We start from the raw sequence: 25,328 nt of genomic DNA, 5'->3' as shown, positions 1-25,328 counted from the left end.
TTCTGGAATTTCACCTTAAATCCAGTCAAGGCATGCTTCCGAGGGGAATGCAAAGTTCTGGTCCTGGGGTCCATGAAGGTGCAGAGTTCACCTGCTAATAAAATGAAAAACTGCTGGACTGAAAGCAGGAGAAACAACCATAGCAGAGGATCTGTGGGATAATCAGTGATGCCGTTAGGAGGAACAGAACCAGGATTTTCCCTGCAGTAGAAGCAGGATTAGGCTTATTTCCTGGAAACCGACCCACAGATTGTCCATATTCTGCTCTTAATGTCCAGTGGACCATAAAGTCAGCTGAAAGGTCATGAACAGACACCGGACTGTTGGGGTAACCTTGGAAAGGTTTCAGGTTGGAAGGATCCGGATGGGAATGATCTAACATCAAACAGCTGTAGAATAAACAAAATCCAGCACTGGAATAACTGGAAAAGGTCCAATTTAAAGCAGGGTTCTCTGAACCTCGCAGTCCTGATAACTCCACTCTAAGTGGATCCAACCTGAGTGGACTGAACTGCATCCAGACGTGTCAGTGAAGAGACCTTCTGGTGAAGTTTTGTTCTGCAGGGCTCAGCGAGCCTGGGTTAAACACTGGGAACAGTGTTACAGTCCATCCAGGTGCAGGGTTGATGGTCTGCACAGGTCCGGTCCACAGAGCGTCCAGCTGGGATGCCGGCAGCGATCCTCCTTAATAATGGAAGCAGTGTTTGTGTTCTGACAGGATCATTTATAGACGAGGAGCGCTCTGCGACGGGCCGGCCGAGGGCTGCTATCGTTTAAAGGCAATACGGAGAGGAATTATTTATGAGGCCGCGCACACACACACACACACACACACACACACACACACACACAGAGTAACGCTGATCTCAGGTCTACCCTTCACAGAGCAGCACTGCGGAGGCAACCGTGTGTGTGTGTGTGTGTACTGTATCTACAGCTCCTCCTGGAATACCAACAAGGGTGAGGTCGTCATCGGTGCACACGATCCGGCTCAGCAGGGACCAAAACACAGAAACACAGCGGAGACCAGCAACCCTTTGTAGGGCGGAGTCTGGCAGCCACTGGCCAATCAGAACGCAGGATGAAAAGATGAATAAAAATGCAAAACAAAAAAAGGATCAAACACTTCTAAGCTCAGCCTCAGAACAGAACCATCACAGTAATGCTTAACAGTGAGAAGTTCTGATCTGCTGCACTGTTTTTCCTCCATCACTGCAGTTTATTCATCTGACCCAGTGTTGGCAGCCTCCTCTTCCTCCCTGCAATAAGCTGTGGTTACACTCACTTCATGCATTATGAAGAGCAGCCCACCGTGCACGCTCTCTATCATCAGAGTCAGAGATCTGTTGGTGCCCCAGAACACCAAGGCAGAACCTGAGAACCCTGACAGGGTCAATTCAGCTGCACCCCACCAGGTGTTAACTGCTGTTCATTTCTCTCCATCAAACCGTCTCTGTCCCCTGATGAAGACTCTCAGGTTTGACCTGCCTTGAACTGTCTAAGAAACATTTAATCTGAGCAGAACGCTGTTCATGCCAAACACCAGTCCAGTGTTACGACTCGTACCTGTCTGAGGACATTCCCAGAGTTTAGCAAAGGTCTGCCCTTCTGCTGTGATATTATCAGCCTGTCAGTTCATCGGCCACCTGGATTACAGGATAATTCCCTGAGGAACTCCACAAATAAAACTCAGACGTCTGACATGATTTCTGCTGAAGGCATAAAACTCACGAGTCGTGTGGAGCTTTCTGTTCAGGCTGGACTAGAAATAAATGTTCAGATGGAAACCAATAAATAATAAAACATTAAAAATGTTAAAAATAACTTGAATAAAAAAAATTAAATAGATTCATTTTACATTTTATTTTAATATTCATTAGAATAAAATAAAAACCTGAATTTGTTGTCCTGCCAGGTAGGAATGGTTGACGTAGCAAATTTGAAATGTATTGTGATAAAAAGGATTTACAGTAGAATCTGTTTGGACTCCAGTGTTCTGACACCAGATAGAGCAAAGCTAGAATCCCATGAAATCATCTTATAAACACTGGTCTTATCCCAGAACCAACCAAACTCTCCGTATTTGGGGTTTGCAGCCATCATTAAAGTTTCTCCGACCAGAACTTCTGTTTGGGTCTGAAGAGCAACATAATTTCCCTGCAGCACCATGTTCTTTTACAGTGTGGATTGTTTTTGGTGCAGTTAGAACATCTCAGAGGGTCAACTGATGTGTTCAGGAACTTTACTGCATGTAGAAGAACAAAGAGGAAGAAGATTAATCACAAACTACATGAAGGTCCTTCAGGTGGAAGATGGAGAGATTCCACTAATTCTAATTAAACAACAAAGCAAACTTCAGCAGAGGAACCGTGATATTCAGTACAGATTTGGACCGCGCTCCGTCCAGCTGTGTTTTCCTGGGGAAACGCTGAGAAACATCCTGCAGGAACTCTGGGATACTCCAGCTCTCTGCTGGAGTATTTATTTCCTGTGCTGCGACGCAGACAGCGCCGGGAGAAAACACATCACACGCTGCGCTGCTGACACTCCCACGCACACACACACACAGCCTGGCACTGTCCAGATAGGCCTGCAGTCGTTCAGGACTGAAAACAGATCGAGTCCCAGGCTGATTGGGCATTATTAGGAATAACAGAGGAGGGTCCTCTCTGGTGTTCCACATGCAGAACTGCTCTTCACACTTAATAAACCCAATTAACCAATTAACAGCCGGGTATCAATCCACAGGGCGGGGCCGGAGACACACGGACAAACGATGTCTGGGAAAAACAACATAGTTCTGCATAGATTTCACATGAAACCAGGAGGAAGCATCCTGTAGCTCAGGATGGACCCTTGGTAAACTACAGCCATCATCCATCCTCATCAGATGAACCACCTAATCTGACTCCTTTCAAGGTTGAGGACCAGCAATACCAGAAACCAACCAAAGTTAGCCAGAAACTCCGATCATCAGCAGACAGACTTCAGGATAGAAATGTTTCCATGCAGCTCCAATGAAGAAGCAGCTCCAGGTGGTTCCGGCCCACCATACAGGTCCTTCTCAAAATATTAGCATATTGTGATAAAGTTAATTATTTTCTATAATGTAATGATGAAAATTGAACATTCATATATTTTAGATTCATTGCACACTAACTGAAATATTTCAGGTCTTTTATTGTCTTAATACGGATGATTTTGGCATACAGCTCATGAAAACCCAAAATTCCTATCTCACAAAATTAGCATATTATTAAAAGGGTCTCTAAACGATCTATGAACCTAATCATCTGAATCAACGAGTTAACTCTAAACACCTGCAAAAGATTCCTGAGGCCTTTAAAACTCCCAGCCTGGTTCATCACTCAAAACCCCAATCATGGGTAAGACTGCCGACCTGACTGCTGTCCAGAAGGCCACTATTGACACCCTCAAGCAAGAGGGTAAGACACAGAAAGAAATTTCTGAACGAATAGGCTGTTCCCAGAGTGCTGTATCAAGGCACCTCAGTGGGAAGTCTGTGGGAAGGAAAACGTGTGGCAGAAAACGCTGCACAACGAGAAGAGGTGACCGGACCCTGAGGAAGATTGTGGAGAAGGGCCGATTCCAGACCTTGGGGGACCTGCGGAAGCAGTGGACTGAGTCTGGAGTAGAAACATCCAGAGCCACCGTGCACAGGCGTGTGCAGGAAATGGGCTACAGGTGCCGCATTCCCCAGGTCAAGACACTTTTGAACCAGAAACAGCGGCAGAAGCGCCTGACCTGGGCTACAGAGAAGCAGCACTGGACTGTTGCTCAGTGGTCCAAAGTACTTTTTTCGGATGAAAGCAAATTCTGCATGTCATTCGGAAATCAAGGTGCCAGAGTCTGGAGGAAGACTGGGGAGAAGGAAATGCCAAAATGCCAGAAGTCCAGTGTCAAGTACCCACAGTCAGTGATGGTCTGGGGTGCCGTGTCAGCTGCTGGTGTTGGTCCACTGTGTTTTATCAAGGGCAGGGTCAATGCAGCTAGCTATCAGGAGATTTTGGAGCACTTCATGCTTCCATCTGCTGAAAAGCTTTATGGAGATGAAGATTTCATTTTTCAGCACGACCTGGCACCTGCTCACAGTGTCAAAACCACTGGTAAATGGTTTACTGACCATGGTATCACTGTGCTCAATTGGCCTGCCAACTCTCCTGACCTGAACCCCATAGAGAATCTGTGGGATATTGTGAAGAGAACGTTGAGAGACTCAAGACCCAACACTCTGGATGAGCTAAAGGCCGCTATCGAAGCATCCTGGGCCTCCATAAGACCTCAGCAGTGCCACAGGCTGATTGCCTCCATGCCACGCCGCATTGAAGCAGTCATTTCTGCCAAAGGATTCCCGACCAAGTATTGAGTGCATAACTGTACATGATTATTTGAAGGTTGACGTTTTTTGTATTAAAAACACTTTTCTTTTATTGGTCGGATGAAATATGCTAATTTTGTGAGATAGGAATTTTGGGTTTTCATGAGCTGTATGCCAAAATCATCCGTATTAAGACAATAAAAGACCTGAAATATTTCAGTTAGTGTGCAATGAATCTAAAATATATGAATGTTAAATTTTCATCATGACATTATGGAAAATAATGAACTTTATCACAATATGCTAATATTTTGAGAAGGACCTGTATGTTCTGATCCTGATTTTTTGGGTTTATGTTTCATTCTGATGGAATATCCTGAAAAACGTTTCTCTGTTAAATTAATCTGATGTAGCAGCAAGTCAAAGAGGTCCCCAACCAGCCGTCCTGATGGATACGTGTGTGAGAGATAGAGAAGGCTCTGATCAATGAGGTGAATGAACAGATGTTTCATCTGAATTCATACGTTCAGTTATCAGAAGAGTCACTGCATTGATCTGGGCAAACACACACACACACACACACACACACACACACACACACACACATGAACTCTCAGAGAAACTGAACATCCTGTCTGTCTGTGAGTGGGAGGAGCCAATTCATCAATAAGTGATCAGAAACCATCTGATCACAGAGAGGAGAGTCATTCCTCCTTAAACCTGATTTAGTTAAAGAGGAGCAGCAGGAGGCCCAGGTGCACCAGGAGGTTTTGGTGCTATGGTGGCACCATCAGGCTCGTCTCCCCTAAAAGCCCTTGGAGGCAGAAAACTGCAACTAAAAGAAGAGTTGCTGACACAGGAGGAGGAAGGAGATGAGGAGGTGACAGTAGAGAATACAACAGAGAAGGTGAGGAGAAGAGAAGAGGCAGGATGCTCTTCATCATTCTCTGAGCTCATCGCAACTCCTCCCCATCATTCCACCATTCCCTGCAGGGGGATGGAGGGAGGAGACAGCTGGGGCAGTAATACCCCCCATGCCTGACAGGTCAGTATGGGGTAAGAACGCTGTCAAAAACAACGTGTCTGTAAAGACGGAAATATGTGCATATTAGTCAATAGTTGTGCATAAGTAAAATCTAAAAGAGGTTTTGTATATTTTCTCTATAAGAATAGAAAATAAAATGTTACAGCTTCAAGAAATAACAAACACAAAGTTCAAGTTTACAGTTGTGGTTTATTCTTTATGAATACAATATGCTATAACAGTTTATGAATACGATTTATTTTCTATGAGAATACGAATTTACATCAACGACATAGTGTCACGTGATCTCAGGCTCAGGATATAGTGGGTGGAGTTATATACAATGATGTACAGTAGGTGGTGCTATGCACCTCTGAATTTGTTGCGAACCGCCAGCTGAAGAAGAAGAAGCAGCAGCACTAGCGCTAAGATGACGGACCAAGAGCATATATTAACAACATTAAGACATATATAAACATTTTAACATTATCTGACTTTGTACCATAGTTTCTTGGTCCGTCATCTTAGCCCTAGTACTGCTTCTTCTTCTTCTGCTGGCGGTTCGCAACAAATTCAGAGGTGCATAGCGCCACCTACTGTACATCATTGTATATAACTCCACCCACTATATCCTGAGCCTGAGATCACGTGACACCAAGTCGTTGATGTAAATTCGTATTCTCATAGAAAATAAATCGTATTCATAAACTGTTATAGCATATTGTATTCATAAAGAATAAACCACAACTGTAAACTTGAACTTTGTGTTTGTTATTTCTTGAAGCTGTAACATTTTATTTTCTATTCTTATAGAGAAAATATACAAAACCTCTTTTAGATTTTACTTATGCACAACTATTGACTAATATGCACACATTTCCGTCTTTACAGACACGTTGTTTTTGACAGCGTTCTTACCCCATAGGTCAGCTCTGGAAGGGTCTCCTCCCTTCGCTCAGCTGCTCCACTCACAGGAGGAGGAGATCTGAGATGCAGTGTGCTGCAGAGGAAGCTTCAGGAACCCTGAACATCCATAAAACATAAAGCTGCAGCAGTGCTGAGCTGCAGCTTCACTCAAACCTCTGCCGGACGCTAGAGGTTCTGATCCGATGGGTCTGAATCTGCTCTGTCACACAACTTACCACAGGATCCCAAAATCCAGTCCAAACAGGACAGCTAATCCTTTAGTGCGAGGCAGAATGCAGTCGGAGCTAAATCTGCTCCAACTCAACAGCAGGAATCATCAGAACCAAACGGGTCTGATCCAGTTCATCCAGATTCTGCTCCTCAGCAGGTCTGGTGCATCCTGGACCTCCTGTGAGCTTTATTCCATAGAACCGTTCCTTCCTGGTTCTAAATAACTCCTTAAAGCTAATCTGGCTTTGACACCAGAATTGTTGATTCCAGGTTCTGTTCATTTTAGTTCTGTTGATTCCAGGTTCTGTTCATTTTAAGTTCTGTTGATTCCAGGTTCTGTTCATTTTAAGTTCTGTTGATTCCAGGTTCTGTTCATTTTAAGTTCTGTTGATTCCAGGTTCTGTTCATTTTAAGTTCTGTTGATTCCAGGTTCTGTTCATTTTAAGTTCTGTTGATTCCAGGTTCTGTTCATTTTAAGTTCTGTTGATTCCAGGTTCTGTTCATTTTAAGTTCTGTTGATTCCAGGTTCTGTTTTGTTTCATGTCTGGTTAAATTTGGTTTTAATGTTTGTAATTGTTCTTCTTCTGCCATTAGTCATTTTTATATGTTTGATATCATATGTGTAGCACTTTGGACCTGTGTGGGGATTTAAAGTGTTCTGGTCCGAACTCAGAACACATGTTCATACAAGTCTGAGCTGCAGACTTGTGAAAGAGGAAGTGATGTCAGAGCCTGACCTTCGTTCCCACAGACACTGAGCAGCTCCTCTGTGCTTCAGCAACAAGTCATGCAGATGAGATGTTAATGAAAGGAAACGTGAATGAAGTCTGGACCAGAACCAAGTGTGGGAATGAGGAGGAAGAGGAGCTGCAATTGACATGCTAATGAGGAGGAGGCGACGGGATGGTGTTCTTGTTGTTTTTTTCTAATTGGTTTGTTTGGAGATGGGGGTGAGGGGAGCTCCTTACAGGAGGAGGAGGAGGAGGAGGAGGAGGAGGAGGCCCATTAGTCTCAGCGAGCTTCATCTTTCAGACAGAAAAGAAAGAGGAGTCAAACTTCCAGAGAGATGGGAGCGTCCAGTCAGCAGCTCCTCCTCACCCACATTCTTCTTGGTTTATTAGCTGTCACTTCCTAAATAGTTCCTGCTGCGTGCTGCATTCAGGCTCCCACAGGAGCCGGAGAAAGGTGCTGCGTTACAGTCGGACCGACCGGAGCAAACACCAGAACACTGACGCAGAGCTGCACATTCAAAGCCTCCATAATCCAGTTTTATTCCTAACTAATACAATAAATCCAGAACACGGATATCACCCTGAGACAGACATCAAATGGAATCCTGCAGCTCCGACCCGGTTCACAGACCGTATGATTCCTGCTTATTAGGATTAAACCCAGTCTCAGGTAGACACTTATGGGCTGAAAGCAGAACCATTACACAGAACTAAAGAGGAGCAGTTTGTTCTGACGAGAATATGCTCACAGGAAGGAAAACCTGAACTGGACACTGAAACCAGCCTGAGGAATCAGCCTGACGCTAGTTAAACAAACAGAACCAGAACCTCCTCCAGGTTCTGTCTAACTTGACTTTGGACCAACGGTGCTCCAGTTCTTTGAGGACCTTTAGCTCTCTGAACACTTTCTGACTAATTTTGTTTTTGATTTTATCCCTTTTTTCATCAAACCTGTGAATTAGTTTCGGATCGTTTGAAATAAGACCCAATCAGGAAGAACTGAACTAAATTAAAATTAAAACAAAACTTTCTTCATGTTTTCAGATGATATTAATTTATGCAAAACCAAAAAATTACTAAAAACTCCTTGACTGCATAAATCTACAACCTTCCTCACAACTAAATCCAGTAATGTCCTTCATTAGAGAGCTGCTGAAGTCCCAGTTTGAGACCTGGACTGTTTTCATTGTCCTCAAACGGAGATTATTCTGGTTCTGTACCCGGTTTAAAGCAAGCTTTAAAACATGGAGGTTTTCAGCTTCTCCTCCGCTGCTCATTGTACGTCACTGGACGATGGTGAGACATCTGGACAGCCGTGCCTAGAGCTGACCTGCCTTGTTCTGTCACCATGGAGACTTGTTGATTGTATATAAAACAAGTCCAAATCATCATCCCTCCAAAACCGGTAGGAGGTGTTTGGGTTTCTGTTTCAGGGTAAAAACTGGTTCTTAGGCTTGAATCGTCAGGTTGGGTCCAGATTCAGATCAGGCCCTGGTTCAGATCTGGTCCTGGTTCAGACTGGGTTCCATCCAGATGGGATTCTGGTTCAGATGGGTGCTCTCCCGTCAGTAGGTTGTAGAAGTCAGAGCCCAGCAGAAGGTCCGTTTAAGACCCCGCCTCCATCGCTCTCTTTGTACCCGTGAAAGCCTGCGGTGACCCAATAATGTGTAAAACCGGGCCGGCCAAATGAAGCGAGCCTTTACAGCGAGGAGAGGAGCTGCCCTACCTGTGTTGAGTCAGCAGTCCGCTCACTCTATCCGTCTAATGGATTCAATTAGCAGCAAGCTTCAGAGCGAGCGTGTGTGTGTGTGTGTGTGTGTGTGTGTGTGTGTGTGTGTGTGTGTGTGTGGTTCCGACCCCTGCTGTCATCCTCTGCAAACCCTTTCTATCAGCAGGAGGATCTTTGCTCTTATCAGTCTTTCAATGGTCCTTGAGGAGGCTGGAGGTGGCGCTGCCATGCTCGATGGCACCGCGGTAGAAACACATCAGACTAATGCTCCTTGGGGCCATGGCAGGTTCACACCATGGTTCCACAGGTGAGTCAGAAATGATCTGAATTGGACCACAAATATTCCTGAACCTCCATCCAGACCTCCATCTGTGCGTCCATCCTTGGAGGTATCCGGGCCAGGAGGGACATCCTGACATCTCTTTCCTCGAGGGCGTTCTGCAGCTCCTGCTGGAAGATCCCAAGGTGTTCCCAGAACAGGAAGGATTTGGGGTACAGAACAGAACCTTTGACCGGTTTTTATGACACAGGATCTTTAAAACAATTTGATAAACAGGGGTAGAAATGCTTTCTATAAAAAAGCAAAAGGATAAATTCCTATAAATGTTGGTCAGTCGTGCTGCATTCACTGAACGTGGGAGAAATGATGCTCCACTTCTGTTCAGCAACCACCAGTCAAGCAACAGGAGCAGCTTTCACTCTGGTGTGTGTAAAGTTTCCTGCACCTCCTCATCCCTGGACCTCCTAACAGCCTGTGGGAGGTTGGAGGGTGTGAAGGTGCTACCAGGTAGGTCTCTCACTGGAGGGAAAATATCCCTAACTGCTGCTGAAATGTTTTTATTACATGTACAGTATTTGGACTTTGCAGGTGCTCAAGCTCACATTTTTGACTTTTTGGGATCTCCCTTGTATGCTTAAATTGCTTACATGGCACCTATGGCATTATGGCATAGGTGCCACATAGGTGAAAACGAGAGGTTTAACTTCAGGACTTTAATTTTTACTCTTCAGAATTTGTCTCGGTAGACCTAATTGGAATGTATGTACCTGACTTGAAATCTGTATGATTAAACTGAATTGACTTTGTAAAGTGCAATGAGACCAGATGTGTTGTGAATTAGCACTATATAAATAAAACTGAAATGAATTGACCCCACGCTCCTAGACGTGTTTGCACCTTCATCAAGAGGAGCATTTGTCTCTTCCTGCTCGGAGCAGCCGGCGCTCACACTGCGACGCCAATGAGGCGATCTCTCCCAGAACGTGACGTATCGGTTACAACAGCTACATGACAACAGCTGGACTCAGACAGTGACCCGGTTCTTCCTGCAGCAGCAGCGTCACAAGGAGCTACTCTGTTAATGGAGAACTCAACCATTCCAATGTAAAGCCAGATGAAAGGTTCCGGAGCCGTGTTCAGGAGTCAGAGATCAGCTGAAGAACTGGTCCTGACTGCAGCTCATTGATGCAACACTTTTCTGTGATTGTGGACCTGCTGAGAACATGCACAGAGATGATGTAGAGACTGGGTCACGAGGACAAACACCAGCAGAACATTTGATCTCATGCAAAACATGAAGCAGGAGACCTGTTCAAGGGTACCGCTGCAGCCCACAGCCCTGTGAGGATAAGCAGGTGAAGACGACAGATGGATGGACACGAAGCAGCTCATCCCGGAGCTGAACTCTGGTACCAAAAACAGTCATGACGGGACACAGAACAGCCCTCATTTGGACCTTCTGGTCCCTACTGCATGTTTTCCAGTTACTCCAAGATTTGGGTGAGATCTGCAAGATCTAGCAAATTCTCCTCTTCACCATCCTCCCTCTCTTGCTCCTCATCAGGGTGATGACCAACCATCAGGGGTTCGTCCTGTAACCAGTGGGTTGCGGTTTCGAACCCTTGCCTTGCCTGCTGATGGTGATCCAGTGTTGCTGATTGCATGGCAGTCTGGCCCAGGGTAGCTGTGGCTCCATGTAGCTCAGCACTTTCAGTGTGTGAATGACCGGGTGTAAGGTTCTTTGGAGTCCTCGGACTTGACAAAGCGCTACAGAAGTACAGACTGTTCACCATTCGCCATCATCAGCATCACCGCTCTTCTGCTTGGATGCAGTCTGTGAAATCTTCAATCATCTTTGTTGCCCAGAGGTAGCTTTGACAACTCAGCTGATCTTTCTGTTGTCAGTATTTACAGTTTAACTGACACCAGAGGAGAACCTGGTTCCTCTAAACAAGTCTGTTCCTCCTGATGAAGACTCTCCCGCCTCTCTTCTTCTCATCCAGCTTTATTTTAGCTTCTTTTTGGCCATCTTTGTCCTCCCTCGAGTGTCTCCACCTGCGGAGGAGAAGGTCGGACCTAAAATAAAACCGAATTGGGAGGTTTGGGCTGGAATCAGAAGCTCAGGGATGTTGGTGAGAGATCAGAGATGGTTTTCATGTTTCGCTCCACAGATTGTGTCCTTGTGCTGCGTTCAGATCTCACACAGAGCATCTTCCTCAGCTGCCAAGTTTATTCCTCAAACTGCTAAACATTCACAGAGGTTCCTGCTGCTGATCAAGGTCCTCAGAAACCACGGAGGACGTCCCTGATCAGATGGAGTGAAGAAGTCCTGAATGCAGACCGGGTCATCCTGCCTCTCTGCAGCAACGAAGCCAACAGCAAATAAAACCAATAAGTCAGCTGAAGAAAATACGTTTAAATATTATCATTAAACTGTATTTTGTTCTTTTGTTCATCAATTTATTTATTTAGTATGTTTATTTTATATATATATTTATTTTAGCCTTTTAATTATTAATAGAAAAAATATATGAACAATACTTAATTGAGAAAAGAAAATGTTAGGAAAAGTGAATTCTCCAACTTATTAAAAAGCAACCTCCAGAGGAACTGGTTTCATGATCAAAGTTTGATCTGAAGTGCAGGTTTAATGTTCCACAGCTTTGAGCTCAGAATAAAAAGCAGAACGTCGACCCGGTTTGTTCTAGATCTCCTCCTTCCTCTCTGTTTCTGATGCCATACGGCGCTCAGGAGCGTCTCTGTATGCACCATCTGTGGAGCGTTTCCCTGCAGATGCTTGCAGCTGTCCAGCTTCATGTCTACGCTGCTTCACACACACACACACACGCACACACACACACTAGTGTGTGTGTGTGCACCTGTAGCCCTCAGACGAATCTGAGCTCGATGAAAACATCTGATCACTTCAGGTGATAAATACTCAAAGTTTGAAGTGAAACTCAGCTTGTATGGCGTCACATTCCTGCCAAAAATCCAAAGAGCCTATTTAGCAATCACAACAGCGCATCTTTTAATCGAGAGAGCGCATAGCTCTGATCGTGGGCGTGCGGATCGAGAACAGATGGGTGCAGGGGGCGTGTTTTACTGCTCGCCGTGCTGCGTTCAAAGGCTCTGGAATAAAGATGCACGTCCGCGATCAGAGCTATGCGCTCTCTCGATTAAAAGATGCGCTGTTGTGATTGCTAAATAGGCTCTTTGGATTTTTGGCAGGAATGTGACGCCATATGCATGTAACCTCACTGCAGTGTTTCTGAACCAGGACCCAACCAGGATCTGTATATAAACCGGGTCTGTTTGGTAAACTGCTGGGCAGAGTGTCTGTCTCCTCAAAGACGGAGCAGCTAAAATGTTCCAGACGTTTCACAGCAGACAGCATTTCCCTCTGTGTCAGATCTCCACCTTCCAACAGCTTCTCCTGGATCAGACGGGAATAACGGAGTGTTGCTGGTGGTGAGGAGGGGCGGATCCGTGGTACTAAAAGAACCACAGCAGCTTCTGTGGTTTTCCTTAAACCATCCCCACATGGAGACCAGCAGCAGCAGAAGAAGAGAAGCAAACATGGAGAGAGGGTCAGGAAAACTGACCTGCAGGAATGTCTGCAGCCTCACAGCTGACCAGCACTGACACCTTCATCAGCCCTCATCTTCCTCAGCTTCACTCTAACTGATGAACACACTCCACACACACCCACACATCCCACACACAGCTGCACTTCCAGCTCTGCAAACTAGACTAACAACTGATTATTACAGCAGCAGACAGAGATTTAAACTGTAAAAATAGAGAATAAAGATACATTAAAATAAATTAATTACATAAAATACAATAGAAAATAAAATAAAGATGTTTAGTTTTAATTTAATATTTCATTAAAACAGAAAAATCATTAATTCAGCAAACAATTATTAAATAAAATAAAATATTTGTTGACTTCATTGAGAGCAAAGTGGAAACTTGTGAGCACAAAATAAAGTCGGTTCTGATTCTGACTGAATTCTATGAACTCTATGAGTGTGTGTGTGTTCTTGTACTTGTTGCTGAGTGAGAACCATTTTTCGTATTTTTATCACAAAGTGAGGACATTTTCCTTTTCCTCACTTTTTCAAATTCCGTTCTTGGGACAGGGGTTAGGGTTAGGTATTAAAAATCAAGGAAAATGAATGGAAGTCAATGGAAGTAACCGAAAAGTCCTCATAAAGATAGTAAAACACAGATGTGTGTGTGTGTGTGTGTGTGTGTGTGTGTGTGTGTGTGTGTGGCTGTAGCAGGTTAAACAGAGTTTAAGCAGTGTGTGTTTGCGGGTCAGTCAGAGCTTCTGTAATTAGTCCAGAAATGAAGCTTTAAATAAGTTTAAGAGCTCAGAGAGAACTGGGTCTCTCTCACACACACACACACACACACACACACACACACACACACACACACACACACACACACACACAGTGTCTGGGATCTACCAGGTTTTGTGAGGTGATGCAGGAGAAAAGTCCAAACAAACTACAGAAACTACTTTCAGCAGCAGATGAAAGCCTCCACTATGCTTGTCATCATCTTAATGCTAATATGTGTGTGTGTGTGTGTGTGTGTGAGGGGGGGGGGGCTCATTGGCGTCGCAGTGTGAGCGCCGTCTGCTCCGAGCAGGAAGAGACAAATGCTCCTCTTGATGAGGGTGCAAACACGTCTAGGAGCGTGGGGTCCAATCAGATGGTAGATAAAGGTCCACGTAGAACTTAAATGGTTGCTAAACAAGCTATTTAGTTTGGGTCAGCTTAACCGCTAACTCCAGCTGTGACATCATCAGGTCCGTCTGTCTGGACGCCATCTTGTGAGAGGCAATAAACGTCCCTCGCCACCATCTCAGAGGTCTATCAGGTAACAACATTAAATCAACTGTCCAAAAGGTTATTTTAAAATAAAATTTACTGAATATTTTATTTGTTGCGTTCAACTAGCTGTTAAACAGTGACAAACTGTTGTTTTAATTAGTTTTAAACTAATTTGACCTCATTACAAATTCCTCCAGACAAACCTTGGTTCTAAAGGAATATATTCCCAGTGAACTGGGCCATCACTGCATCATTTTACTGGTTCTGGTTCATTTCTTTGGTCCTTTTTAGAGTTTATTAGTTTTCCTCGTTCTTCTCGTTGTTACTTAGTGTGGTTGAGTGTCACTAGTCTAGTAGAAGAGGTTGTTATTTCAACCTGGAGCAGAATTAAATTCTTATATTTTGGAGAGAAGATCTTGTTTGTTTGTTCTGTATCTGTGAGCCGGGCCTGCTGATCCAGAACTCCACAATCCGTACCTCCTCTTCCATCTAAAGTTCTGTAATACTGCCATATTGGGCCGGGTTTACCAGGACAATACTGGACAGACTGAAGGCTAATTTGAATATTAAAACGTCATTATTAATTATTAATTGTTATTAGTTGCTAAAAGCCAAACCAGACCCATCGTTGTGCAACAACATCTGTGTCTCCACAGCAGCCCAGGTCCAGTGTAGCTCTGACCTCTGACCCGACCTGATAACTGCAGCACTCACCGGAACACCTCCTTGAAACCAAAGAGTGAACTGGACCTCTGCTTCATACAGCTGAATGATGACCTCATGAGTCTGCAAACATGAGCCTTTCATTGGTTCTTCTTGCAGAACAGAACAGAACCTTCTATGTTCTGCTGGAACAGATCCAGCCTCTCACTGCAAACACAACCTGCTCAGGTATCCATCTGAACCTGCAGAACACACTGACACACACACACTGATCCTGTCCCAGGTATTGAAGTGGGGAGTGTGTTCTGAAGCTAATGTAACGATGCTGTCCTGGTTCAGAGGTTCTGTTCCAGCGCCGGGACAAACACACACAGAAGAACTCAGCAATACAAGCTCTTCTATTTGGTTTCATAAAGGAATCCATTAGAACAACGTTCCAGATCTAGAATCCTGACCCAGAGTCCTGATCTAGAATCCTGACCCAGAGTCCTGATCTAGAATCATGACCCAGAGTCCTGATCTAGAATCATGACCCAGAGACCTGATCTAGAATCCTGACCCACAATCCTAACCCAGAGTCCTGATCTAGAATCCTGACCCAGAGTCCTGATCTAGAATCCTGACCCAGATTCCTGACCTAGAATCCTGACCCAGAGTCCTGATCTAGAATCCTGACCCAGAGTTCTGATCTAGAATCCTGACCCAGAGTCCTGATCTAGAATCCTAACCCAGAGTCCTGATCTAGAATCCTAACCCAGAGTTCTGATCTAGAATCCTGACCCAGAGTCCTGACCTAGAATCCTGATCTAGAATCCTGACCCACAATCCTAACCCAGAGTCCTGATCTAGAATCCTGACCCACAATCCTAACCCAGAGTCCTGACCCACAATTCTAACCCAGAGTCCTGACCTAGAATCCTGACCCAGAGTCCTGATCTAGAGTTCTGACCCAGAGTCCTGATTTAGAATCCTAACCCAAAGTCCTGATCTAGAGTTCTGACCCAGAGTCCTGATCTAGAGTTGTGACCCAGAATCCTAATCCAGAGTCCAGACCTAGAATCCTAACCCAGAGTCCTGACCTAGAATCCTGACCCAAAGTCCTGACCTAGAATCCTAACCCAGAGTCCTGATCTAGAATCCTAACTCAGAGTCCTGATCTAGAGTTCTGACCCAGAGTCCTGATTTAGAATCCTAACCCAAAGTCCTGATCTAGAGTTCTGACCCAGAGTCCTGATCTAGAGTTGTGACCCAGAATCCTAATCCAGAGTCCTGATCTAGAATCCTGACCCAGAGTCCTGATCTAGAATCATGACCCAAAGTCCTGATGTAGAATCCTGACCCAGAGTCCTGACCTAGAATCCTAACCCAGAGTCCTGATCTAGAATCCTAACTCAGAGTCCTGATCTAGAGTTCTGACCCAGAGTCCTGATCTAGAGTTGTGACCCAGAATTCTAACCCAGAGTCCTGATCTAGAATTCTAACCCAGAGTCCTGATCTAGAGTTCTGACCCAGAGTCCTGATCTAGAATCCTGACCCAGAGTCCTGATCTAGAATCATGACCCAGAGTCCTGATCTAGAATCCTGATCTAGAATCCTAACCCAGAGTCCTGATCTAGAGTTCTGACCCAGAATCCTAACCCAGAGACCTGATTTAGAATCATGACCCAGAGTCCTGACCTAGAATCCTAACCTAGAATCCTGATCTAGAATCCTAACCCAGAGTCCTGATCTAGAGTTCTGACCCAGAATCCTAACCCAGAGTCCTGATTTAGAATCCTGACCCAGAGTCCTGATCTAGAGTTCTGACCCGGAGTCCTAAACCAGAATCGTGACCCAAAGTCCTGATTTGGCCGCTAGCAAACAGATTTCTCTAAATTGGAAAGTTTTTAAAGTCCTGATCCAGCCTCTGTTTGGGTCAGTTCTGGTTCCAGACAGCTGGACTTTCTTTCCTTTGCCTTTTTTAAAGGTCATGGCCTGTACAAGCTCCACAAGCACATAAATGGGTTCCCCCTCCCTGGGTTGCAAGAACAAAATGACATCCTTCTGTCCTTGATGGATCACCTGGCAGAACTTTGGTTCTTGTGGACTGAGCGACAACTGGAACATGCAACTGCTCCAATGGGCGGGATCTATGAGAACATCAGGAGTTCTGCACTTTGTTTCTAGTGACCTTCACACATCAAGAGCTGTCTGCATGCAGACACACCTGAAGCCCATCCCACTGGACCTTCAGTCTGATCCATCCCATCATCATCAGCACCACCACCGATCTGGACTCTCTGCAGCATTCCTCTCACCCATACGCACTCAGACTCACCTGCGTGCACGAAGTAGGCCAGGTAGAGGTCGAGCTCCTTTACTGAGACGCCGATGTGATGCGGCTGCACGCACAGACTCGGGTTGGAGCACTGCGGCGACTTGACGAGCCGCTCCCCGTCCGTGCTCTCCAGGGGAATACCTTTGAATAAAATCACCATGACCAGGTCCAGCCTCCACACCTTGTCGGCCTGCCGCAGGCAGTCGATTCTCCTCATTTTGCCCTTCTGGTCTGGGTTGGACAGCACGCAGCACGGAGCCTTCTTCCCCGTCACAGTCAGAACAAAGTCCTCCCTGAACTCGGGTCGGATGTCCTTACGCAGTTTGGCCAGCAAGCGGGAAGCCCACTTCTGTTTGACCTCTGGCTTCTCACTGAGCAGCTCGTCCTTCACAGCGCGCTCCTCCTCCTTGGACATGCGCTTCTCATGCTTCTTGAAGAACTTCCTCTTGCGGGCCTGCAGGTTGAACCATGTGTAGGCAAAGGCCCGGACGTGGGGTAGCAGAGCTTCGATGAAAGGATGGAATTCATCCTGAGGGACAGAAAGAGATGAACAGTGAGACATCAGCAGCTTGGATTGGTCATAGAAACACACTGAGGCTAATCTGGCCTCTGATTGGTTAGAAGCATCAGGTAGAAACAGGAAGCTCAGCTTCTATGACCCATCCAAACCGTCCTGACTGAAGGCGGAATATTCTGGAATATCACAGAGAAAGGTGCAGGTTGTAAAAAACATTTTAAACAATTTCTTCAACATTTTCCTAAAAGTTTGGATAAAACATCTGCAGCAAGAAGGGAGCAGCAGCTGGTAAGGATGGATGGATGACAGGAGACAGAACAAGGAACATGACGCAGCGCAGCTCCGGGTCAACACCTCGGGCCCACGATACCGCCCGGCATTTATCAGAGGGGGAGTGTGGTTAGACGGGGCCTGAAACGCCAAAGAATGATCCCGAGTGACTCCTCGTGTTGAGCTCGGACACAAATGGACCAGAATAATGGAACGCTGCTCAGGTTTGTATTGGGGTCATATAATTTTGGTCGCACATCACTGGGAGTATAACCCGGCTGAGATGCAGAGTTTCATTGCCATTTCCAGCCTGTCTAACAGGACATCACAACGGAGGCGCATATCTGGAGAGACTAAAGGTCGCAGGCGAACTTTTGCTCCACAAGGCCATTCCCTGAAGAGCTTGAAAGCTGGAAATCCGTCTGATACAAGAAGGTCAGAAGATTCATATGCCGATCGAAGACCACGCCAAGACCCGCGCAGGTAAAAACCCACAGAGGTTTTATTTCCATGGAGATGAGTTTCTTCCTTGTTGATTCAGTCGACTAAACGGTTCTTCATCTTTCCCCCTCCTGGACGGATGAGAAGTTACCGTTTGTTTTGTCTTAATTTGATCACAGACGCGTGATCCCTCCCCTCATTCTTCTTCAGACCTGATCCATCCTCAACCGGTGGAGAGAAGAAATCAACGTCAAAGTAATTTTGTTGTTTTCATATTAAATCGGAAAGGTGCATTTAGAGGTCTGGACAGGATGAGGCCTAGTTAAAGTGATTTAGAATCACCAGTAGTTAATCTAAGGTATCAACTTGTTGCTATACTGATTGAAGTGTTTCATACTGAATCATGTGGTTCATGTTTGTCCGGCTGATCCCAAATCAGCCAGGAGTTAGAAGTTGGACTTTTAAAAGTTTTTCATTCAAGGCAGCTGCGGTCTGGGCCTCACCCGACCACTCTTTGTTCCAGTTTTATTACTGGAAATTTTCCACTGAGTTCCCGCCTCAGAGTTTATGACTCTTTGTTTGAGATTTGGGCAATCAGCTGATAGTGGCTAAAGAGGCGTGGCCTCACCGTTTCATCAGCTGATCGCTGCGATGGAGACATCAACACCAGGAGGATTTATTTCTATTTAACCCAAATTACGCATTTTATCCATAAAACTGCTGGTTTGATCTTCATAGACACTAAATGCTTATATATACTTTTATTATTATTGTTAGGTAGTCATTTTTATTCCCTTTGTGTAGAATAGTGCTTGTTAGTTAGGTGAAGGTTTCTGGACCAGAATAATGGTATATCAGGATTATTTGGCTTCAATAAATCTTCATATATATATTTAAGAGAAGCGTTTGTGTTTATTTCATGCAGGATTGATTTATCTGTCAAAACAAGGTCAAAGTTCCCCCACCTTCGGTGTATTGGTTGAATAAACAGTGACAGTTGGTGGTTTTGGTTAATAATTTGTAATTATTAAAGAGCTTTGAGCCCATAATCACACCAGAGGATATCTCTGATTTCTATTCGTAAGTCATGATCTTTGGTTAAGAAATTAATATTTTTTCAAATTATGACTTTAAATTATAATTCTTGATAAATATTAATTAATCAATAATCATATTCCTTACATTTGGTTCTGATCAGGTAATGTCAGGATTTTAGATTTCAGGAGATCCAACAGATGTTCATGTTCTGCTGTTTTACTCTGAGAAACATTCAGTCTTCCTCAGTGTGTTTGATTCTTCAGCTCTGTAACCAGAACATCTATAATCCATGACTCTGGAGATATCTGAAGAAGGATTCTGGCTCTGCAGTCTGGAATGAAGGAGATCTTTGATCCTTGCCCGGCTCCAGAACCACATACTGACCAATAAAACCCTGAAGAACGGAGCTACAGATAGTCTGGCTCTTCATGCAGTGAAGACAGCTGTTTTAAAGATAAACCTGAATGTTCAGCATGTTAACATGATCAGAGCTCAGCTCAGTCAGCATGGAACCCATCAGTGATACTGAAGAACTGTTTAGAAGCCACCTAGCTACAGAACCTTCCAGTTCTTTTACTGAAAAAGCGAAGAAATTAAAATGCTGAAAAATGACGCAGCCAAGTGAGCATAATATGGAAGCTGGAGACAGAACCAGGAGGACATTCTTTGTTCTCACTGGATCCCAAGTATGAACTTCCAGTACGGGTCGGTATCCCAGAACCATCAGAGAGGGTCGGAGTGCTGATGGATCAGTAAATCAGAGCTTCGGACCCAAGCAACGCCTTCATTCCTGCAGGGGAAGCTCTGACCAATCTGTTCACGTCCTGCACTCAGGAACATCAGACCCGGTTCAGACCCGGCGCCTCAGCCGCTAGATGAACCGTCCAATCAGCCAACTTTCTCTGGATCTGATCAGTGATCAGAAGCTGGAATATTCAAATTCATTAAATGTATCAGATTTACAAACTCCCTATGGTCTATAAACGCATCGACCACAAGGGCGTGCTCTGATGCGTTTAATGACATCAGGTAAAAGTGGATGCAGGAGGGGAATCTTCTCGTTCCCAGAATAAAACATCTGAATGAGCAGGTCAGACATAAAGTATGAATTATGTTTCTGCACAGACTTTGTCAACATAAGGAGGAAATAAGAAATATCTTTATGTTATTAAATAGAAAATGGTTTCAAACTGTTTTATCTTTACTATAAAACCTTCAGATTGTGCTTCTTGTCCTGTAATTATCTCTGAAAATTGATCATGAACTGGCTCTTTGGATTGAAAGGTCACTGACCTCTGACCTAACCCGGGCACCCTGGTGGCCATCTGTGGTACTGCACCATGAGACCACATGGTTCACAGATAAAGTTATGACGTTGAAGGCAGAAGATTTATGGTCCTTTTAAATAAAACGTTTGAAAAAAGCCGCTTTAAAATGTAATTCTTTAAAACTTTAAATACATTTTTTTTGTTCTGGCTGAATAAATGTTGGAATATTTGTCCTAAATCAGCAGGTTCTGTCAGGGCGACCCATTTTAACTGGTGATTAGCATCACCACCATCTAACCTAGGCTTCACTGGACCCTAACGGACCAGAACCTTCCAATCAGTTTTATTCTGGGTGTAGGTTAGAACTCTTCCTGCACAGCGGCGTGAATCACCTCACAGTGAGGACGTCCCGTTTCGTCCCAACATGCCGTGCGTCTACCGGATCCTGAAATCAGTCCTGACTCCATCATTAATGCAGAAAATGTAGTTGTTCACTGGAAGAATATGGATTTGTACTTTTCCGATAAATGGGAGCTGCTTCCTTCTGCAGTCGGGTTAAACAGCAGAGTCGTTTCACTCAGAAATAATTGAAACAGGAATCTATTTTCCAACACCAGCTCCGGGTTCTGCTCCAGGTTTCAGGTTAAATTTCCAAAAACAAGAGCAGGATGCTCAGAGAGTTTTTCAGCTCGGAGCTCTGACTCCGACATGGAAACCATATCTACAGGCTGTGCGTTGGAGCGCCAGCTGCGAAGCTGCACCCCCCCGTTCTGGGCTCTGAATACGGCACATTGTTTCTTCTTGGACCAGCTCCAGGAGAACGGGTTTCTCTCCAAAAGTGCCTCCAGCAGCTCAGCAGCTTCTTTCTGAGCTCTCAAATCTCTCTGCAGGACGGCCCGGAACATTGGCGTTCCTTATTCCTGCTCAGATGCATTTGTGTCTGAGGCCTCGGGCGGCCGAGATGAGCTCAGCTCGTCTCTCCTCTCATCCCACAGTGAATCTGAAGCCCTGGATGTTCGGAGCCACATTCCAACATTCCTAAGTGCTCAGCTTCCTGACCTGCTCTCTCCGCCTCCTCTTCACACTCTGTCTGCTGCAAACCAAATCCCACTTAACAAGTCACCCCGTCTCATATCCAGACTCAAAAACCAGCTTTTCCTGCCAGCGGGGGGGCATTATCCCTCCTTCCCCAGGAACCTTTCCCGAAATGTTTCCAGGAAACTCTGGGAGGAAGCTGTAAAATCCTGGCTGCTGTTTCAGGAAAATTTTACATTTCATCACTGACTGCTTTTCTTTCAGATGATTCAGTTGCAGGAAAATTTTAATTACAGCTTCCGGAGAATCAACTGAAAGAAAACGAGGAAATTATTTCAGGAATTTATTAATAACATCACAGATTATTATTTAAGACAAACTGCTTCAGATCAAATGTGCGGAAGCAGAAAAATCACCAGGAAGTAGGCAGAACCTCCATCAGCTCGTAAAAATCATATTCCCTGATTCTGGGCCCGATCACTGCAGCTCTAAACGCTTTGGTTCTTCTTTTTGGCCCTAAAATCACTCATAATCATTCAGTCCAGATGTTGGTTCTGGTCAAATTTTATAGGAATCCGGAAGCTGCAGCTGTATTTCTGATAAAACAGGTGAAAATCCTCGGGTTGTGCAGCTGATGGTTAAAGGGCCGTGAAGACGTTCCGAGGCGGTTTACCCCAGTCGGAGGGGGGGGTTCCATGTTCCCTGTCTGGACCTTAGTGACAGATGAGCTCAGAATAACCGGTCCGGACCAGCAGTAGTCATTTAGAGAGCAGGAACACTAATCCTCCTCCCAGCGCGCCCCCTGACACAGCGGGAAGCCAGAGGCCCGGAGAGACTCCGACAGCTTCCAGGATGAACAACGCTCCGGTTTTCAGACGCCAGCGGGTCACTGAGCAGTCCAACATGTCAGGCAGCGGGTCACCCTCTGCATCCACAGGGACAAGGTGAAAAACACCTACAGGTCTCCAGGACAGCAAATACTCAGAGCCTCTTTCAAAAAACATCCTGAATATTTCTCTTTGGAACGTGTTCTTTGGAAAATGTCTTTATGTTAAAGGTCAGACGCAGAAATCTCCAAACTCTTGGTGTAAAATAATTAAAAATAAAAATATGGACTATTTTAAAAGTGAACACTCCTGAGTTTATAGATTCTGTTGACGTTTCTGTGCACTTTGTTGTTTCTTATTTTCCACATTTAACAGAACAAAAGATTTGCAACTATCGTGCAGAAATTTTAGTGGATTTAATGGGAAAAAGCAAACAGATGCCCCCTAGTGGCCGAACAGAAACTGCTTACATGACCTCCATACCAAAATGCTACATTTTATTTTTATTAAAAACTCCTCGTTGAAAAATAGAGGCCAGATTATTAAAAAATGAATTAGAATGTGTCCTTTAAACTGATCTGGAAGAAATGTGATTTTTTCAAGTAGGTCCGGTTTAAATGACTGCAGCAGGTAAAAGGAACAGGTCTGAATAAAATGTGGCTGCATTGAAGCCTGTCTGTCTGTGCTGCTGCCGAGGAGGATTAGCAGGAACCAACAGTCAGTCAGGTTACTGATTACTGCTTTAACAGGCTGATAATCTGATTAACGCTGCCGCTTCAGAACTGAAGCTTCAGAACTGAAGCTTCAGTTCCGACCCACCACAACAATAAAAGGTTTATTTGAAATGTTCCACATGCTTCCTGATTTATCCGCAAACACAGCTCCGATCAATAAATCTGATCCCTTCAAATTATTATAAATCTACATTCAGTAATTATTTGGCACTCGGATTTGAGAAGGAAATTTACTCCTATGATCAAATGGGAATTTATTAAAGCCTTTGCTCAGAATAAAATGGATTTCACAGAACTGGATGAATGTAAATATTTGTGGCTGATCCTGGAATAAAAATAACATCAAACTAATTTGTTCTCTGTGAGGATTTAAATTGTAACTCTGTCCCAGTTTCCCTCAACAGATCCGAAACATGAAGGAGAATAAAAATTCTGCAGCTCTAAATGCTGAATTTAACCTCTGACCCTGAATTCAACCCTGCAGCTGGACTTTAACTCTGAGTGTTTATGGGCAGTTTAAATTTAGGATGAAGACCGGAGAGCAGCCAGAAGCCAAGCAGTTCGGTCTGCAGAGTCACCTCGGATCACCTCTGACACAAACACGTTCCAGGATTTCTTTAGTTTGGTTTCAGGCCTCAGGTTTCTGTGAGAGGCCCTAAAAGCAGCAGGAAGAAAGAGATTCATGAGCAAAACTGGGATTTTACCCTCAAACCCACGGCTGAAAAAACATGCATTTTACCGCAAAAAAACAGCCTGGAGTTCAAGGAGTCAGAACAGGAAAACTGACCATGAATAAAATTCCCAGTTTTCCTGCTTCCTAGGCGGCTGTAGCTGGAAAGATTGAGATAAAAAAGACACACAAAAAAAAAAAACAGAAAACCCCGCAGCCTTCAGAGTCCAAATTATGGTTCTGATCAGAGCAGTTTTACCCTAATTATAAGCCCGAACTTGAGAGGGATTCCCGGGTCACCCCGCTGGAAGAGGTGGCGGATCGCTGAGCCACCCGAGGCGGGGAAAAAAACCGCACCAGAACACATCGCTGCAAGACGCGGACAGAGCCAGAATCTGGATCGGGCTGCGGAGGAAGTTTGGAGCCACCATGCGCTACCGCAGCGGCCGCCTGGCCGCTCCCCGCCGGGCTGCGTGCAGCCTCGGTCGGGGCGCTGCGCCGCAGAGCACCGCTGTTAGAAAGCAGGAGGTAAAGCCACTCACCTGGGTCAGACATAGCGGAGAATACATATCTGTCCTCGGCACTCTGAGATCTGGAGGGCGTGTGTGTGTGTGTGTGTGTGTGAGGGGGGTGTTACTGTAACTCCTGTGTGTGTGTGTGTGTGTGTGTGTGTGTGTGTGTGTGTGTGTGTGTGAGAGAGAGAAGAACAGAAAAAGAAAGAGTGTGTGTGAGAGTGAGTGAGGGGAAAACGGAGCCCTCCTTTTGCCCACTTCGCTTCACATTTCCGGGCACAACTGAACTTCGGACCCGCCCCGGGTCACAGTTCGGACTTGTGGAGGCCCTCCGCCGGGGAGCGCACAACTTTCCGCCCACAATCCAACCACATCTCCGGCGACACCACAAAAGTCTCGTTAGAGCAGAGAGGAGTTCCGGAGGTTCTTACAGACAGTACAAAGATCCAAAACGGTTCCGAACTGCATTTCACAAAGCCAAAGAACCGTGTACAGAGGCAGCCCCAAGTGACATATCCGACCGCTCGGCGGTGCGCCGTAGCGGTCGTGCAGCTCCCCTCCGCTCCGGAGATAGAGCGGTGCTACATCGGAGGCTTTCCCGGGACAAGCGCTGCCAGGAGCGGGGAGAGAAGACAGGACGGCCCGGAAGCTGCTTTCCGTTAAAGCGCGTCCAGCAGGAGAAGACTGTCCCGGACACCTCTTCCTCCTCCTGCTCCGAACACCGGACACCTCCGCTGCTCCTCCGCCGAACTGCGTGGCTCCGTGTGCGGCCACAGACTGATCACACGCGCCGCTGATCGATCACAAACAGCATCGATCCTCCGCGCGCTCGAGAGCGCCACCGTGCGGCCGAGTCGCTTCCCCAGCAGCTGATGGGAATACTGGTCAGTATGGATCAGGGAGTAGAAGGAATAAAACTGATCAACGCGTGAGGTAGGAAACAAAACGG

The 25,328-nt window shown here is 45.3% G+C and overlaps 1 protein-coding gene across 2 annotated transcripts in view; it reads right to left on the bottom strand.

Moving 5' to 3' along the window:
- The window catches only part of nfia (nuclear factor I/A), a 92,043-nt gene extending 67,504 nt beyond the window's left edge, over positions 1-24,539 (bottom strand). The window contains exons 1-2 of one of the 2 annotated variants that reach the window (XM_047375748.1): positions 24,410-24,539; positions 17,068-17,596 (exon numbers count right to left, since the gene is read on the bottom strand). In XM_047375748.1, coding sequence (XP_047231704.1) covers positions 17,068-17,596; positions 24,410-24,436 — 556 coding nt within the window. In that variant the 5' untranslated portion in view covers positions 24,437-24,539. Of the gene's footprint in view, positions 1-17,067; positions 17,597-20,993; positions 21,893-24,409 lie in introns of those variants that run through there. The other variant, XM_047375747.1, reaches the window with a different exon arrangement.
- Positions 24,540-25,328: the final 789 nt, after the last annotated feature.

Source organism: Girardinichthys multiradiatus, chromosome 9, assembly GCF_021462225.1.
Source record: "Girardinichthys multiradiatus isolate DD_20200921_A chromosome 9, DD_fGirMul_XY1, whole genome shotgun sequence".
In the NCBI taxonomy this organism is placed as follows: domain Eukaryota; kingdom Metazoa; phylum Chordata; class Actinopteri; order Cyprinodontiformes; family Goodeidae; genus Girardinichthys; species Girardinichthys multiradiatus.
This window is presented reverse-complemented; position numbering and strand designations above follow the sequence as displayed.